Here is a 16,647-nt window from a genome sequence, read left to right as displayed (position 1 = left end):
CCTGCATACAACATACTTAATTTAAAGGTTTGCCTACATTTGGTTTTATTTCAAGTAATTTATTATCGTTCCTTTTCTTTTATATATTAAAAACATGTTCTCTAATATTAGATCTAGATTCGGTTTATGGTATTTTACATTTAGATGTTGGGTAGTTCTGGACAGATTTCATTACCTTTGATGACTATAAAGGCAACAGTAGTATATAGCTGTTCATAAGTCATAAATCGATTAAGAGAAAACAAATCCGGTTTACAAACTAAAACCGAGGGAAACACATTATCTATAAGAGGAAAACAACGGAACAAAAAAAAAACACTAAACTGCAACAAAAACAAACGCCAACATACATAGAAACGGACTATTTGATAACAACTGCCATATTTCTGACTTGGTCCAGGACATTTTAAGAAAAAATGGTGGGTTGAACCAGGTTTTATGGCTAGCCAAACCTCCCGCTTATATGGCAATAATTTAATTTTGGATGTGACACGTCTTCTGATTGGCTGAAAGTGTTTTGCCTATCAGCTCATAGACATAATTTTGTCATGTGACCGTGACGTCATCAACGATTTTATTATGATTTACTGCTTTTTAGAATTTAACTATAAGGAATGACTGTAATATTTTTCTGTCTATTCGAAATAACCTAAAAAATATGGTGCACACTTTTAAATAACTTGCTACGCGAGTTATTCATTGTGCACCGCATTTTTGATGTTATTTCTTCATAGACAGAAAAAATATTACAGTCATTCCTTAAAAATATATATCGCTAAAATGACAACACTACGTGACAGGAATACAGTACAAACAAACGCAAGAACACTCACAGAATAACAACGGACACCACAAACAATGACGTATTTTTTGTAACGTGTATATAATCTTGAAATTCATAAATTCATATGGAATGAAATCCAAAAATTCACAATTATTTTCACACTATTAGTCCAAATAATTATCATGATTATGACGGTCTTGAAAGGCTATTTGAATTTGATACTGTGACAATCATATTTTTTTTGGACTAACAAAATACTTTATCCATGGAAAATGGAAATTAAAACTCGACTATACTGACAAATAAAACATATGTGAAATGTACCGAAAATACAGAATTGAAACCACAAACGATAAGAGAAAACACAATATCAAACCGAAAGTACAAAAGAAACATCATAACTAAATACATGAATGTTGGATATATAAATACCGAGACACGTCGTATAGCAATGCTAATTCACACTCGGCAAAATAGTCATATTCGGGAATAGGTCACGTTCGGTACTCAGCAGACAGACGACGAAGATAGTAAACAACAATCTAAGAAGTGGCAAAAATCTCGTTGGTTAGTTTAGACACAGACACATGGTATAAATCAACCAATTCGTGATGGTATTGCCAGCGACATTTATACAAGCAAGAATAGTAGTATTTTCCGCAGAGTTGCCCGTTCTAAATTTATATAATTTAAGTGTTTGTGCAGTCATGATGGCTATAACTTTTGTTGGGGTATGCTCAAACTCTTTTCCAGTCTTATCAGCATTCCAGATGACCTCTGGTTTTACATTGTTTTCATTAAAAAATAACTCAATAATTTAATTTGACAATACAACCCTGTTCTTCATTCGGAAACTTGTACTTATTTTCAAAGTTTTCTAAGTGTATTTCGGGATGTCAACCTTCAAACTCTCGCCACCAGTTATTCCTGGGATCTTTAAATGGCGTTAACTTCAACGTTGTTCATAGGAGCGATTGTTTGATTAACACCTACACCAACCCGAATCCTTTCTCGACAGACACTAAACTTTTTTCTGCAAAATATATTTAATTTCCATGAATGACTCGTTCTTTTTTGGTTACTTCAGGGCTTTTTTGACCATTTTAATTATCCATAATTGTAGTTTTGGGTACAATAAAGGTTTTTTACACGCTTTATCAATATATCATGCCTTCTTTAACGATGTTACTGTTTTAGCATAGATATTTCAAAATTATATTGGTAATTTGTCCAACAAAAGGATGGTAAAAATCGGTACTTTAATTTAAAGATTGATCAGAACTTACATTACCATAATGGAATGATAATATCCGAAAGGTCATTAAAGAGTTTGGTTAAAATTGGCCAAGAATAATATACTAAAATGATACTCTGGATGACACTATGTCATAATCAGAAAAGTAAATTTTAAACAAACTGAAGTGTAAGGTAAACTGGATTGCTGAATTTCATAAATTGAAACAATCTATTCCAAAAGATTGGATTCATACTTAAAAAAAACAATTCTGTTAAAAGTACAGTAAATGTCCATAGAAATAAGATCACTTGGAAATATCGTGTTTTTGAGACTACATGTTTTTCAAATAAAATGTTATATAACTCACAAGTTGGCAACAAAAAAAAAGAATCTTGAATAAGGATAACTAGTTGGCTTAAAGGTCTACCAATGCAAGAAGCTCCAAATATGAATTCACTGTATAACTGTATTTTTGAATACTTAACTAAAAATGAATTAAAAGTTTTCAGATAAAAATTGTTAGTTTATTTTCCCACCAAAAAAAGCTTTTACAATGGAAAAAAAACTAACAAAGAGGGGCGAAAGATACCAGAGGGACAGTCAAACTCATAGATCGAAAATAAACTTACAACGCCATGGCTAAAAGATAAAAAGACAAACAGACAAATAATAGTACACAAGACACAACATAGAAAACTAAAAACCAAACAACACAACAATATATGTAATTTTTGTAACCTAGAAGAAAACTATGCTTATTAATTTTTGAATTGTTCTTATTTGACAAGATTTTGCCAACAAATAAACGATCTCTGAAAAAGAAGTAATATAGATTTTGTAATAAAACTACAATACCTAATGTTTGGATACAAGAACAGACAACAAGTATTACTCAATAATTGTTTTAATTACTATTCTTAGTTTTCTATTTATAAGTCATATATATTTGAGCAGGAAAAAAAATTAAATGTCTACAGAATTTAAGTGAATGTATATATTAAGAGAGAATACACCAATATAAGGTGGGCATAAGATAACATGTCCAATGTTACTTATAATTAATAGAAACTTAAACAATGACTAAGTTTTTAGTAGTGTTATTTAAACAAAAATGTATATGTCAATAAATCTAATCAGCTGAATATTCCCTGGGTAGTCAGTAGAGTCTTACAGGGTACGTCAAGAAAATCTTGGAATCTTGATGGTTTTGTAACAAGCAATATTTGATGAAAAAAATATAACGTAAAAAAAAAAAAAAAAAATGGCCAAGAAGCTTAAGAAAGGATTTTTGTAAAAGATTACGACGACGAGAACCAAGTGATGGCAATAGCTCACCCGTCTCAGAGGGGTTGGAATGAACTTAAGTCATATAATTCAGGTAATGTAGTCAATGTTCATATCACTACGTCAACATTTCCCGCTTTTAACGAGAAGAATGGTTGTCAATTGCAGGATAAAGACCATGTACCGCTACGAAACACGATTAAAGCAAGCAAATGCTCGCCTCATCTCATCTTTCAAAATCTAGCCCCCAAAATAATTTTTTTCCGACAATGACCATGCAAAGCATGCGTATTGTATATTTGTAAGGTTGATTGCAATCAGTTGGCGGCTGTCGTCATGGTTAATTTTTTATGAACGTTTGCTTTCAAAAAGTCTTCTATATTCATAAGAATCAGACATCAGCTTGAATTAAAGCATGTTATGTTCAGTAAAATATATGTGAAATTACAATATGTTGTTAATAAGTTTCAATGAGAGATAATCTAAAGCCCTTGATGTTTTGAAATATTGATCTTATCTCCCTTTAAAACTTCAAGAGAACATATTTAAGTTTAAAGTATATTTCAGTAAGTATTTTAGAGATAAATCTAAAGAAAGCATTGTGGCATGCAAAGAAGAACACCATTTAAACGAAATAATTCCAAAACTTAAATATGGACATTTTTTTAGCAATTAAAAAATTACTACCTATTACCTTTCGAATGATAATTACTATCATCCTATGCATAGACATTCTGACATTCATATTCATAATATCATTGAAGTGGAGTTAAAGTCTAATAGGATTGTAAGTATGCTTTATTTAATCACTTTGCACCCCCACGACTTGACTTGTTTTCTACAGCAGTTTGTTCAAATTTCTGACCAGTTCAACATTTTGGTTTGACAAAACAAATAGCAATTTGGTCATAATTTTGAATAAACTGCAATACGTGGCAAGCAACACTTACAGTCATGTCACAGTAATGATCTTTGTGATTCACATGTCACAAGTCATTAAAGATGTTCGCTTCTCTTGTTTTTGACTTTTTGTCGGATACTCGGAATCCTCTGGTTTTATCCATGTAGTGCCATTAAACATTTTTCCCGCTAAAACCTATTTTTCTTTTCATGATTTTTTTTACATATAGTTTAAAAAGGCATATTTGAAATTCTTATAAAATCCTTGTTATTTTTTCATAGTTTTTGAAAGAAAGAAGTTGCCAATGATAATTATATAAAAAATCTAGAGAGAATCATTTCCCACCAAATTTTTAATGGCTTTTATCTCGAAAACAAGGATAGCTGTTATTTTGAAACAGAGTAACAAAAATCCTTAAACAAAGAAATGTGAGAAGACTATCTCTTATAAGGGAAAGGTCATTTAGCTAAAGATGAGGAATTTGCAGCAAAGAAATAGGATCCATTTTATTTAGAAGAATAATGCAAAAACGTCGGCATGTATTTCTTTGTTTTCTTGCCTTATCCTCACGTTCTGTCAAATTATTGGAGAATGTGGATCCCCGAGTGGCAGACATTGATATATACCAATCTGACCATGCTCAGATTTATTTTCATATCTTAATATAACACTTTCATTTTTAGAAGGATCGGTCGTGATCAATCTTAGCATTAACACTTGAAGAAAGATTGATCAAAGATCGATTTTTTTAAAAGCACTGCTGGAGGTTGTCTTTTTTAGTCAATTGAACATCGATCTTCCCTGTTTTCTTTAGACTAATGATTGATCTTTTTAAGCCACTATAAAGTTATTATCTTCTAAGATTTACTTATAGACCCTGTTTACAATAACAAAAAAAAAAATTGATCATTCCTGAAATCGATCTTAAAAAGAAATTTTCTATTTAGCTTCATGCATGGACACGATTAAGGCTTGTAAAATTGCATTCGGGTGTGTAGGAATACAAATGTACCTTCTACAGGCCAATAAAATCTATATAGAAAATTTCTTTTTAAGATCCTAGGAATGATTCATCTTTGTTGCTAGTGTAAACGGGGTTAAGTAAATCTTTGAAATACTGAAGGAGATAAAGTTTAAATTGATTTTTTTCAGCAAAAGGAGAGTAATACTTGACAGTTTCCAATTTATTCATAAAGGGGAAGTTGCAGTAGTCTTCACGTTAGACTTTTGAATTTAAAGGACAGAAGCTGAATTTTAAGAAAGTTTTAGTTAGATTATAGTGGCCTGTGGAGATGATTTTTACATGCCCGACAGACGTTTTACAAGCCTGGGCTGGTGGGCCTGTGGTTGAGCGCGAAGACTGTTGCAGTGAGGGCATTATTTGACACTTAATACGAAATCCATTATTTCAAGGCAAATTTTTTTTCTAAGTTAATGGAATATAAATTTGAAATTTGAGTTAGAAATATGGGTCATGTACTAATACTCCTTTGTTTGTTATTTAAATCAGTTTTTTTTTACATTTCAATTTTGCATTATGATTTAGTAGGGGTTTAGCACATAGTCCATTTTTCATACAAGTTGTGTATGTTTATAAACTAAACATGGTATTCAGGTTCTCAAGAATATGTCAAATAAAACCCCACAGGCAATCAAGCAAACATGCACCCTTCCATATTGAATAAATAATTATACTATACAAAAAAGACCATTATTATAAGATTATAAAAACCTACAGAAACAAAATGCAAAACAATTTGAAAGTGATAACGGTACATAAGAAATAATTAAGCTTCAAATCAATATCGATTATGGTCCCGTATTAAATGCTAGTAATTGTGACTGATTTACTCTGAAACTATAGTGAAAATAAACCTCTCTGTGTATTTGAGAGATTATATAAATGTTTGGACATGTCATTAATCAGACCATTGTCTCTCTACATCACCAGCAATCACACTTTAATTACACCAGTAAGAGTAAATTAAAAAAAAAAAATCCGAATTTACACCAATTAACTGAACAAAAAAAAAACCCCAAATACAAATATAAACAATTAATCATGCAAGTTCATGGCCTACAAAGTCCTCGTTGGTACAAGGCACATCTAAACTACTAAAATAACGAGGTCTAATTTGTTAGCCGGCATGATGTAAAAACGACAAATCATAGAATTCAACTTTATATTTAACTAATACAGGACAATGGTGTTGATTAAAAATTACACCATTCCAGGCCCTTTTGTTTTCCACATAATTAATATTACCAATAATTAACAAGTTCCGGATCGAATCCGATACCGATACCAATAGTATATGTCACATATAGTTTCCGGTTACAATCTGTAAATCCCTCCTCTATCAGGAGAATCTGGAATTCTTCCAGTAGTTGTTTTTATATCTATAGTACATTATAGTACACTATTTAACAAGTCTGTTTTCTTCAACCTCAAAACCACTTTTAATTTTGTTTGGTTAATTAGTTAAATAAACTCTTATCACAGAGGTATGTCTCGCCTTTTTGTATTTTTGATAATGCAAATATTGAAATTAAAATAGCAATACTTTAACATGTAAGTTATGCAAATATTCAAAGTGGATGAACCATGACTGAAGGTACATGGCTAAACAATCTTCATGGAAATGAGATGTGCCAATGCTAATACAACTGCATACCTAATACCATTGACTTATTATAAGTCGTTCCCTTTAAACAAACCTAAACACAAACATTAACTTGTAAACTATGTAAAAGTTTCAAAGTCAATGAACCATGATGAGGGGGTGGGGCAATTTAATCTCCATGGAAACGATACTAGTCTTGCAAATGCCAATAAATTTGCATACCAAATATCATTGACTTAACATTAACAGTTCATCTCAAACTGATCTAATCACAAACTAATTATAATACATGTAAACTAAGCAAACGTTTCAGTCAATAGACCATGACTGAGGAGGGGCGGGGCCAAATATTCTCTATGGAAATGAGATGTGCTAATACTTATACAACTGAATACCAACTAACATTGGCCTACCACTAATGGTTCCCCATAAACTGACCTAATCACAAACTAATACATGTAAACTAAGCAAAAGTTTCAAAGTCAATAGACCATGACTAAGGGGGCGGAGCCAAATAATCCCCATGGAAATGAGATAAGCCAATGCTTATACAACTTCATAACCAAATATCATTGACCTACCACTAGTGATTCCCCATAAACTGACCTAATCACAAACTAATACGTGTAAACTAAGCAAAAGTTTCAAAGTCAATAGACCATGACTGAGGGGGCAGGGCCAAATAATCTCCATGGAAATGAGATGTGCCAATGCTAATACAACTGTATACGAAATATCATTGACCCACCACTTGTGGTTCACTATAAACTAGACCTAATCACAAACTAATACATTGTAGACGCCGCCGCCGCCGCCGCCGCTGGAAACAGCATACCTACGTCTCGTTTTTTTACTCCGTCAAGGCGAGACAAAAATTAAATTTAGTCTATAGTAAGTTTATTGTAGTAGGAAAACCAGGACGGGTTCAAACAGAAAGATTTAGAAAGCAGAGAAAACTGTGCACCTTACAATCAGCATGACTATATCAGATAACAATACGAGTACTAAAAATCCAGGCTAAAAATGAGGCATAGGTACTTTAATTCGGTCAAGGACCCGCAGGTGTGTTCTAGTTTACATGATAAAGAAGGAACCACAGTTATAAAACCAGGACTCAATGGTCTTTATCATAATATTTCTCGTATTGTCCAATACCAGTCCATATTGTCTTATGACAATATGAGTTGAATGATCACATATCCATCAAGGCATAAATAATTTAAGACTGTAAGACATTTCAGTAAGTACCAAGTTATTGCTAAAATCAAAACCCATAAACAGTCCCTCCTCTTAAAACTTGTTTAGACTATACAAGTAATTTTGCTTGAAATGAAGACGCATGGCTAAAGGGGAATAAATCAAATTTCAAAACATGCAACCAAACATTTTGTGATGCAACCTTGTTAAGAAAATCATCAAAAGAATTCACAACTTTTCCATAACTAGGATTTCTAGATTGATAACAAGTTCAAAAGGAAATTCAGAATAAATGGCTAAGACTCGGTTATACAAGTATCATTCAACACTCCCTGCTCACAAAGGAACAAGTTTACCACAAAATCATTAAGTTTAACATGTTTGCACTATCCACCTTTCCACTAACCTGTGAGATCATTCAAAATCATAAATGTAATAAGATTGCTAACATTCAGTGGCTATTTTCATCCATTCATGTTTATATTTTTTTTTATAGAAAGTTTTTGCAAATTGGTGAAACTGTTTTTGAGTTATTGTCTGACAACTGGATTATCCCCCCTTTTTTAATGAATAAAACCCCACAACTCGGAAACGGTAAATCCGAAATTTTTAAAAAACGAAAGGGAACTCACGTTAATAGATATGAACAATTCACAAAAGTTTCATGCAAATTGATGAAATTTTTTTGAGTTATTGTCCGAAAACTGGAAAATCCCACCTTTTTTAATGAATAAACCCCAAAACTCGGAAATGGTAAACCTGAAATTTATAAAAAACGAAAGGGAGCGTCTGTCCGTCCGTCCGTCGTCAACATGTCGGACTTTAATTCAAAAAAGCTTTAACCAATTGTTTTACTTTTACTTGAATTGAAAAGAATAAAAAAAAAAGCAATAAAAACTGGCAATGGTCATCGATTCATCACAAAATCTGTCAAAAATATGTACTCAAAAGAAACTTAATTTTGGTGGTACATGTACATGTAGATTACTCAATTCTAAAAATATATCTCATACTTCAGTAAAATAACACTGACATACAATCAAGTAATTATAATAGTGACCTTATTTTGGTTTGTTACCACTGGTTTGTTATATTATTACACATGTAATAAATATCAATACACAACTGAATGTCAGCATATATAGAACCATAATACTTAGAGCATGGAAGTAAAATGTCACTATAATACTTCTTCACTATTTAGAATAAATAAAGATGTATTTTTTACTGCATGATAGAAAGATTAAATTTAAACAAAGTGTGTTTTTCTCAAAAAGCAGCTAAACAGTCTCACATGGCTAACATGAATTCATTTTTAAACTGCTTCCGGATTTACTATTTATTTTACCACTTTTCTTTCAACTGCATCGTGAAGCGGAATTAAAAGAAACTAATGATCCTTCATAGAGCTTTATGAAATCCAGATTACAAGGCACAATTCAGATAGTGACATGTATATTTTGATGAAATGGCCGAAAACGAATGCTGAATTTCAAAATAGAGGAAATACCCGCAAATGAACTTGAAACATTCTTGCTCGATTCTTTATGAAAGTGACTAAAGCCGACAGACCTCAATTAATAATGAGCCATAGACTCAATTCAAACTATTAAATCTTTTCAAAGTAGTATTTCAAGATATGAAGTGTCAAGGACATGGAATTTTTCCACCTGAGGGAAGTTCTTTCAGTCAAACTGAAAAGATTCGAAATTAAAGTGATTAGTATCTAAGAAAAGACAGGCATTACATGTATATAAACCCACCTTTTTAATACTGAAGTTGTAATATTGAATAAAAACACTGACTTGGTACAGGTCAAACTTATGTCTTTACTGCCCCGCTTATAATGAATTATTATCGTTATCATGCATTTATGTATTTATATTCCAGGCAATCCCAGCTCACTTATTCATACAGTATATGGTTCAAGAATCCACTACATTTTTGGACTACAGCCTAGAGAGGAACGAGCATATCTTAACACTCTTTAAAGTTTCATAAAAAGCAAATGTGTGAAGCAGGCATTACATGCTGTAAATCAAACCACAGAAAAACTACAACTACATTTTGTACTTCACTTGCTTATGAGAAAAAAACAATCCTCAAACTAAATTTATGACTCTTTGGCAGATATCATGGTAATACATATGATATGAAAAATGGTACATTTGTTGATAGGTCAACAAGACATCAAATCCACAAAAAAATTCACGTCTTTAGAAATCAAATGCAGATTTTAAAATAAAATTTAGAGTAGGGATACATCATACCATAGATGATCATTCAAACATCTATTACTATACATGTATAATAATCTTTAATTGTACTACTTTAAGCTATAGTTAACCTGAGGACTTCATTCAAATTAATAGCTACTTATTTACTTTAAATCGCTTTAAGAGCTTACTTGTAGTACCATCAGCATGTGTGATTAATACTGGGTTTGCATATATTTCAACACTACTTGTGATAAATACAGAGAAAATACAAAGGTCCTCAAAAAAGAAAAGTATAGGACTTAGCAGAAATTCTGCAGTAGTACAAATTAAACAAAGTGTACAGTTAGTAAAAGAAAAAAATATTACTACTTTTCATCAATTCCACATTTATATGCTCCCTCTCAAATTTAAAAATAAACAAATTTGAAAATTGAAATCTAGAGAAAGTAATATGTTTCGAGTAGGGCCATTTGTCTGTGTTAAAATTGTTGCCAGTAAAGTCAGTAATTACTGATACATGTACATCTAAGCAGCACCATTTTCACTGTCACAGTTAGGTCAGATATGTTGCTTCAGTTTGTATATTTCATAATTGTACATTCTGATAAAAGGCTTGCTGATAGTGTAGGCTGGCTTTTGTCAGGCTGATAATTGTACAACATGTACATGTAGTTAAGACATTATAAGTCTAAAAATTGCAGATTCAGTCAAAGGGATTAAAGTTAAACTGATAGTTTTTGTCGGCAAACTTTAAATCAGTCTAGAACCCTGTGTTTCTATACTGAAATCCCCCTCCTAAAATAAGTAAGTGGTTTCAAGAATATTTCCCTTAAAACCCCTTTTACAGTCAATTCACTAGACCTATTTATCTTGATTTCGCAATAGCTAGTTAATGCAATCATATACATGATATACTGGTATGGATTTCAGTATTTTGTCTTTAGACAGATTGAGGGATGACCAGGTTAAGTGAACAAAAAAGATTAAGTCTCCACAACAATAAAAAATTCACCACAACAATCCTGTCTTTAGAATTTTCCCAATTATACACAACTGTAATTAAATCACACTAAAAAAACACCTGGGCATACCAGTGAAATGTATGTTACAATACAACATTAAAGTATACAATGGTTGAATGTTCTCTATAATTACTTATGTCAAAGATATATATTTATACTATAAACATATCTATATAACCATATGTAACTTGACCCATCTGATGATCTGTAACAAAATTCTTTCTATGTCATTGAATCTAACCCAATTAAAATTTATTCTCTGGTCATTAGAATAGAAAATTATCTTTACAATTTCAATGTCCATGCATGACCTGCAGTACAATAAGTACCAAATTTATAATGATGCAAAATTCATGTACACATGTAACTAACACCATTATTCTCCTTCTGATTACATTTGTAGATTTCTACAAACCATAATAGTCAAAATCAGGGGTGGATATTTAAACACCTTACAATGAATGTTAATGAAAGTAATTATAGATCCACATTCAATTTCTGGATTTTTTTAAAAAGTTATAGTTAAAACAGCTGTTATTTATATCAAGGATTTGTTACTATACAAATCCTTGTTTATATTAATCATCTTCTGTTATGCTCGGTATACTGTGGTGTGAATATCACCCTTTTTGATATGCATTTAATTTTTAATATTTTTCTTTTGCTGCAACCAGGAAAACATTTCTTAATCTACATGTAGCATGTGATCTGATGCAATGTTGTGCAATTTCACAAATCATTTAGTTTTACCCTGAACTGTCAACTTACAAAACACATTTATATAAGGGCTACTTGCAACTTGGAAAATGAAGGTCTGCTTGATGTGGTCAGAAACTTTGCCTTAGTATAGGCCACTTATGGACCCTTTTTAGATTTGTAATATTGACATGCAAAGGTGTGGCACTTTCCATACACAAAACCGAGACTAGAGCAGTGTGGTATTTTCTGTATATGATTTATATCTTTATATTGTATATTCAATGTTAAAAGCTATCATGGATTTGAATGCTTTTGAGATTTATATAAAGTTCCTGAACTCTGCTGACCTGCTAGATCTATGAATGTTCTTGACATAAAATAAAAACCAATAGACTCAATGGACAAACAACATTTTCAGCCAGTACCGTATACACAATTGTACAGTTTATATCTCTGCAGTCTGCACCGTTAGCCACTAGTCCGATGCCCCAGACTAGTAAATATTGATTCAGATTTTTTGGCGCAGACTGTCTATGATGCACATTTATTTATACAGAACAAAAGAAAAGCATCATCTACATTTACATCAAATTTCTATGTACAGTACTCTTAAGGACATACTGAGATTGATAACTTTGAGAGACATTGTGTCTGACATGACAGTCTTAAGGTCAGACACAAAAACCAGGTGTGATCTCATGCTGTTTAGTAATTAAGGTTACCTGAATCAAGGAGCATGAATAAAATACTTAACAGATAAACTGTTAGATTACATAACCATGATAACTATAAAAACTTGTTTACAAATATGTTATCAGCTAATTATTTTGTTATTATTCAAAAACATATGAATGAACTAAAATTAATAAAGAAACTGAGTAAATCAAACAGTTTAAAGGACATACACCAAACATTGCTCTATAATTGATAAACAAAACAACAAACACCAATGAAAAACATCGGCCAGCTATTTAGAATATCGTAATCTTCAAAAGATAATAGGGGAAAAGTTTAAAATCGAAAAGAAATATTTACTTAAATGTTATTCCCATTAAATCACACGACACGTGGTTTTACACGAGAGTAATTCGTCTGTTTTGAATAGCGTAATCAAAGGCTTTTCATAATTATGACGAAATTTAAAAGGTAATCAACAAAAAGGAAACTGATTGTAAAATCTGTCATTTAACCTGAAAAATAAATTAATACAAATCAAAAATAAACCATGAATACATTTCTATAAATATCTTATCGAGATACAGCTACAGGTAAAATAACTGATAAGAGCTGATCACTGTCTATACGTAAAATCAGGTGTCGTTTATGGCTTTGAATTAGTTGTGTGAAGAGGTAAAACGCTGCAGGTGTTAGGTAGATTAATTTACCTGACATGTCGGCCACTGTGTCGGTAACCCCATGTCGGGCGAAGACTCTGTCGGTAACCCCATGTCGGGCGAAGACTGAGCCGGTCATGTCTCTCAGTATGTCCTTACGAGTACTGTAGAAGAAATAATGAGTCAAAATTTTGACACAATATTTCCGTAGTCGTAAACATGAAATTCTGTGAAAATGAGGATTTTCTGAATTTCCATTTTTGACATTAAAAAAAATATAATTTTAACCCCAAAACGAAAAAATTATTGCTGAACCTATGAAAAAAATGAAATGCGAAAAATTGAGAATGGAAAAGAGACAACAACCTGACCAAAGCAGAAAACAGCTGAAGGCCACCAATGGGTCTTCAATACAGCGAGAAAATCCTGCACCCTGAGGCGGGCTTCAGCTGGCCCCTAAACAAAAATGTGTACTAGTTCGGTGAAAATGGACATCACACTAAACTCAAAAACATATGAATGAACTAAAATTAAAAGACATACAAGATTAACAAAGGCCAGAGTCTCCTGACTTGGGACTGGCGCAAAAATGCGGCAGGGTTAAACATGTTTTGCGAGATCTCAACCCTCCCCCTATACAATGTACGGTTTGTACCTCTAGCCAATGTAGAATAAACAAACGCACAGCAATACACACAGTAAAACTCAGTTTAAAAGTAGTCTGAGTCCGATGTCAGAATAGGTAACAAAAGAAACTAAGCAAAATGACAATGATACATAAATTAACAAAGGACAAATAACTACTAGCAGTTACTGACATGCCAGCTCCAGACCTCAATTAAACTGATTGAAAGGTTATGGCTTCATCATATGAAAATCAAGTACATTCCCTCCCGTTATGTATGTATACATATCTTTTCACCTGAAAACAGTGAAAATAATAATTTTGATATTAGGTTCTTTAATTGATTTAAATAATTTTTAGGTTAAACTTAATACAAATGTTTACATGTTTTTAGCAAAACTAAGAAATTGAGCAACTGCTATACACAAATAGGAAGGAGTGGTGCTACATGTATGTACTTTTGTACTAAAAATATGGCACTGTGCTTTCCGAAAATATTAAAATTGTAGGACAATGGCTTTAAACAATATGAAATCTACTTCATGTTGAATTAAATGTATCTTGATTACGTAATATAAAAATTATGTTTTAAGCAGCAGTCTTTTATGAATATATACAATATTGTGACTCTGTTTCAGCAACTCTCCCACAAGGGTTATGATTTGGTCCCATTACCTGATTACTTGTAATATGGCAGACCAAGAGCAATTTGAGGAAACCGTCAGACTTGTCAGTCCTGCCAGTCAAAATTTCATGAGGTCAACATTTTTCATGTTTGAGCCAGTCCGTTTTTCAGACAGAGAAAAGGGTAACTCTGGTTTGTTCCGTCACATTGGTAAATGTAGTTTGTCAAATCATTGGACTCTGAATTCCTGTTTTACCTTGCGTTATTGTCAGTCCTTGGTCTGCCAGAAAATGATTGAAGTTTTGTGAACTCTGCAAAAGTGATTGAATCCGTTCTGTTACACTTATTGTGTTAAATCTTTCAATTCTGGATACAATTAAGTTTACATAACAATAAATTATTATATTATACAAATCTAGTTTCCTATGAATAATTTTAAAAGAAAACATCAGAATTAAACAAAAATTTAAGAATGGAGTGTAGAAATGAAATTAATTATATACATTTTGTATATATATATATGTGGTATTGAATAAATTTCTCTTGACATGCATGGATATCAACAATATACATACACATTGATTGATCAGTTGTTAACGCCACTTTCCGAACTATTGGCTTTTTCGTGGTAGCCAGATCTTGGTTGATGTTTGGTGTTTTAACACCACTTTCGGAACTATTGGCTTTTTAGTGGCAGTCAGTATTAATGGTGGAGGAAGCCTGAGTGCTTGGAGAAAACCAGCAACCTTACTCAGTCCTTAGGCAGGAAAACTGGCAGTCCTAATCAAATAAGATTGTAGTGCAGGGTTAGAGGCTCCATATTAACACTCTGACATGAAGGTATATGTGATATGTAAATGACAGCTATGGGAAATATCCCTTTGAGACACCGAATCCCAAAAGGGATAACAGTGGGAGTGGTTTCTGAGTAAGAGGATCTTTGGAAATTTGTCATTCATTGTCTTTCCAAGCAATATTATTATGAATCCAACATGGCGAGTTTTACAAATACATACGTTCTGTTACCGTTTCTGTAGTTGCTCTTTCTACAAGACTAATATATATGCACTAACAGTAACAAAAACAGTGATGCTACCAGAATCCGCAGCAGATAAACAAACTGTATTCAGTTTCGTTACTCACCTGTCTTCCGTCTGTCAGGAACCAGGGGATATGAAAAAAGACAAAAAAGTTTGATAATTTTGCATTTGTTAAAGTTAAACAAAATTTGAATTTGTTCTGGCCGAAGAGAATAATATATTCCATTCTAACCTGTCGCCATCTTTCACTCTGTCCGCCTTTCTTTGAAACTACGAAGATTTCCGTTACGGGACATAATCCATATTTTAAGGGGTAAGGCGCGAATCTTTAAATGCCTTATTAATTTATTTAATTCCCTATTATCTTTATTGTGCAAATGAATGTATTTGTGACATGCCGACTTAAAATAAAACTTTTGATTTGATACTTTCATCATAACAACTTCTGAGCAACTTCGAACTATCAGAGTATATCGTACATTATCGGGAATAACGCCTCTTTAAAAAATCCTGGATCTTTTCGTTTTTTTTTTATCAATATAATATTTTTTGTAAGAAAAGGTGGATTTGATATAGTATGATATAACTACACAAATCTTTGGTTTCGTCTAAATTGATTCGTTGGTTTATATATATTTAAAAACAATATACTATTTTTGGATTGGGCAAACAGGCTATTATCTTCTGATAATACTGTTAGTTCAACAGTGAACGGGTGAGCTTTTTCGCTTTTTCCTTTCCTGTGACATTACATGAAAAACTCAGAACCTCATTTATCTGGTTACTTGAACAAAGCCAAAGTGTGGTATACCATATGTATGACAAACAGGACGGGATTTTTTTTAACGAACACAGGAACATCTAAATCGCTTCCGAAAACCTAAGAAATTCAAAATTATAATTTACCAACATTTAGGTAAGCACAATCACAATATTAAGCTAATAAGATTCCAGCCGCACTCGAAACGATCCAGAAACAACAAGGGCAATCGCATAAACAATTTGAAGATTCCCGTAAAATTATCGAACTGTCTTGGATTAAACGACTGCAGACAG

The 16,647-nt window shown here is 32.2% G+C and overlaps 1 protein-coding gene across 1 annotated transcript in view; it reads right to left on the bottom strand.

Moving 5' to 3' along the window:
- The window catches only part of LOC127710653 (septin-2B-like), a 154,851-nt gene extending 138,981 nt beyond the window's left edge, over positions 1 to 15,870 (bottom strand). Inside the window, exons 1-2 of the mRNA XM_052216608.1 lie at positions 15,824 to 15,870; positions 15,695 to 15,705 (exon numbers count right to left, since the gene is read on the bottom strand). Coding sequence (XP_052072568.1) covers positions 15,695 to 15,705; positions 15,824 to 15,833 — 21 coding nt within the window. The 5' untranslated portion in view covers positions 15,834 to 15,870. The remainder of the gene's footprint in view (positions 1 to 15,694; positions 15,706 to 15,823) is intronic.
- Positions 15,871 to 16,647: the final 777 nt, after the last annotated feature.

Source organism: Mytilus californianus, unplaced genomic scaffold, assembly GCF_021869535.1.
Source record: "Mytilus californianus isolate M0D057914Y unplaced genomic scaffold, xbMytCali1.0.p SCAF_8, whole genome shotgun sequence".
NCBI classification, from domain to species: domain Eukaryota; kingdom Metazoa; phylum Mollusca; class Bivalvia; order Mytilida; family Mytilidae; genus Mytilus; species Mytilus californianus.
This window is presented reverse-complemented; position numbering and strand designations above follow the sequence as displayed.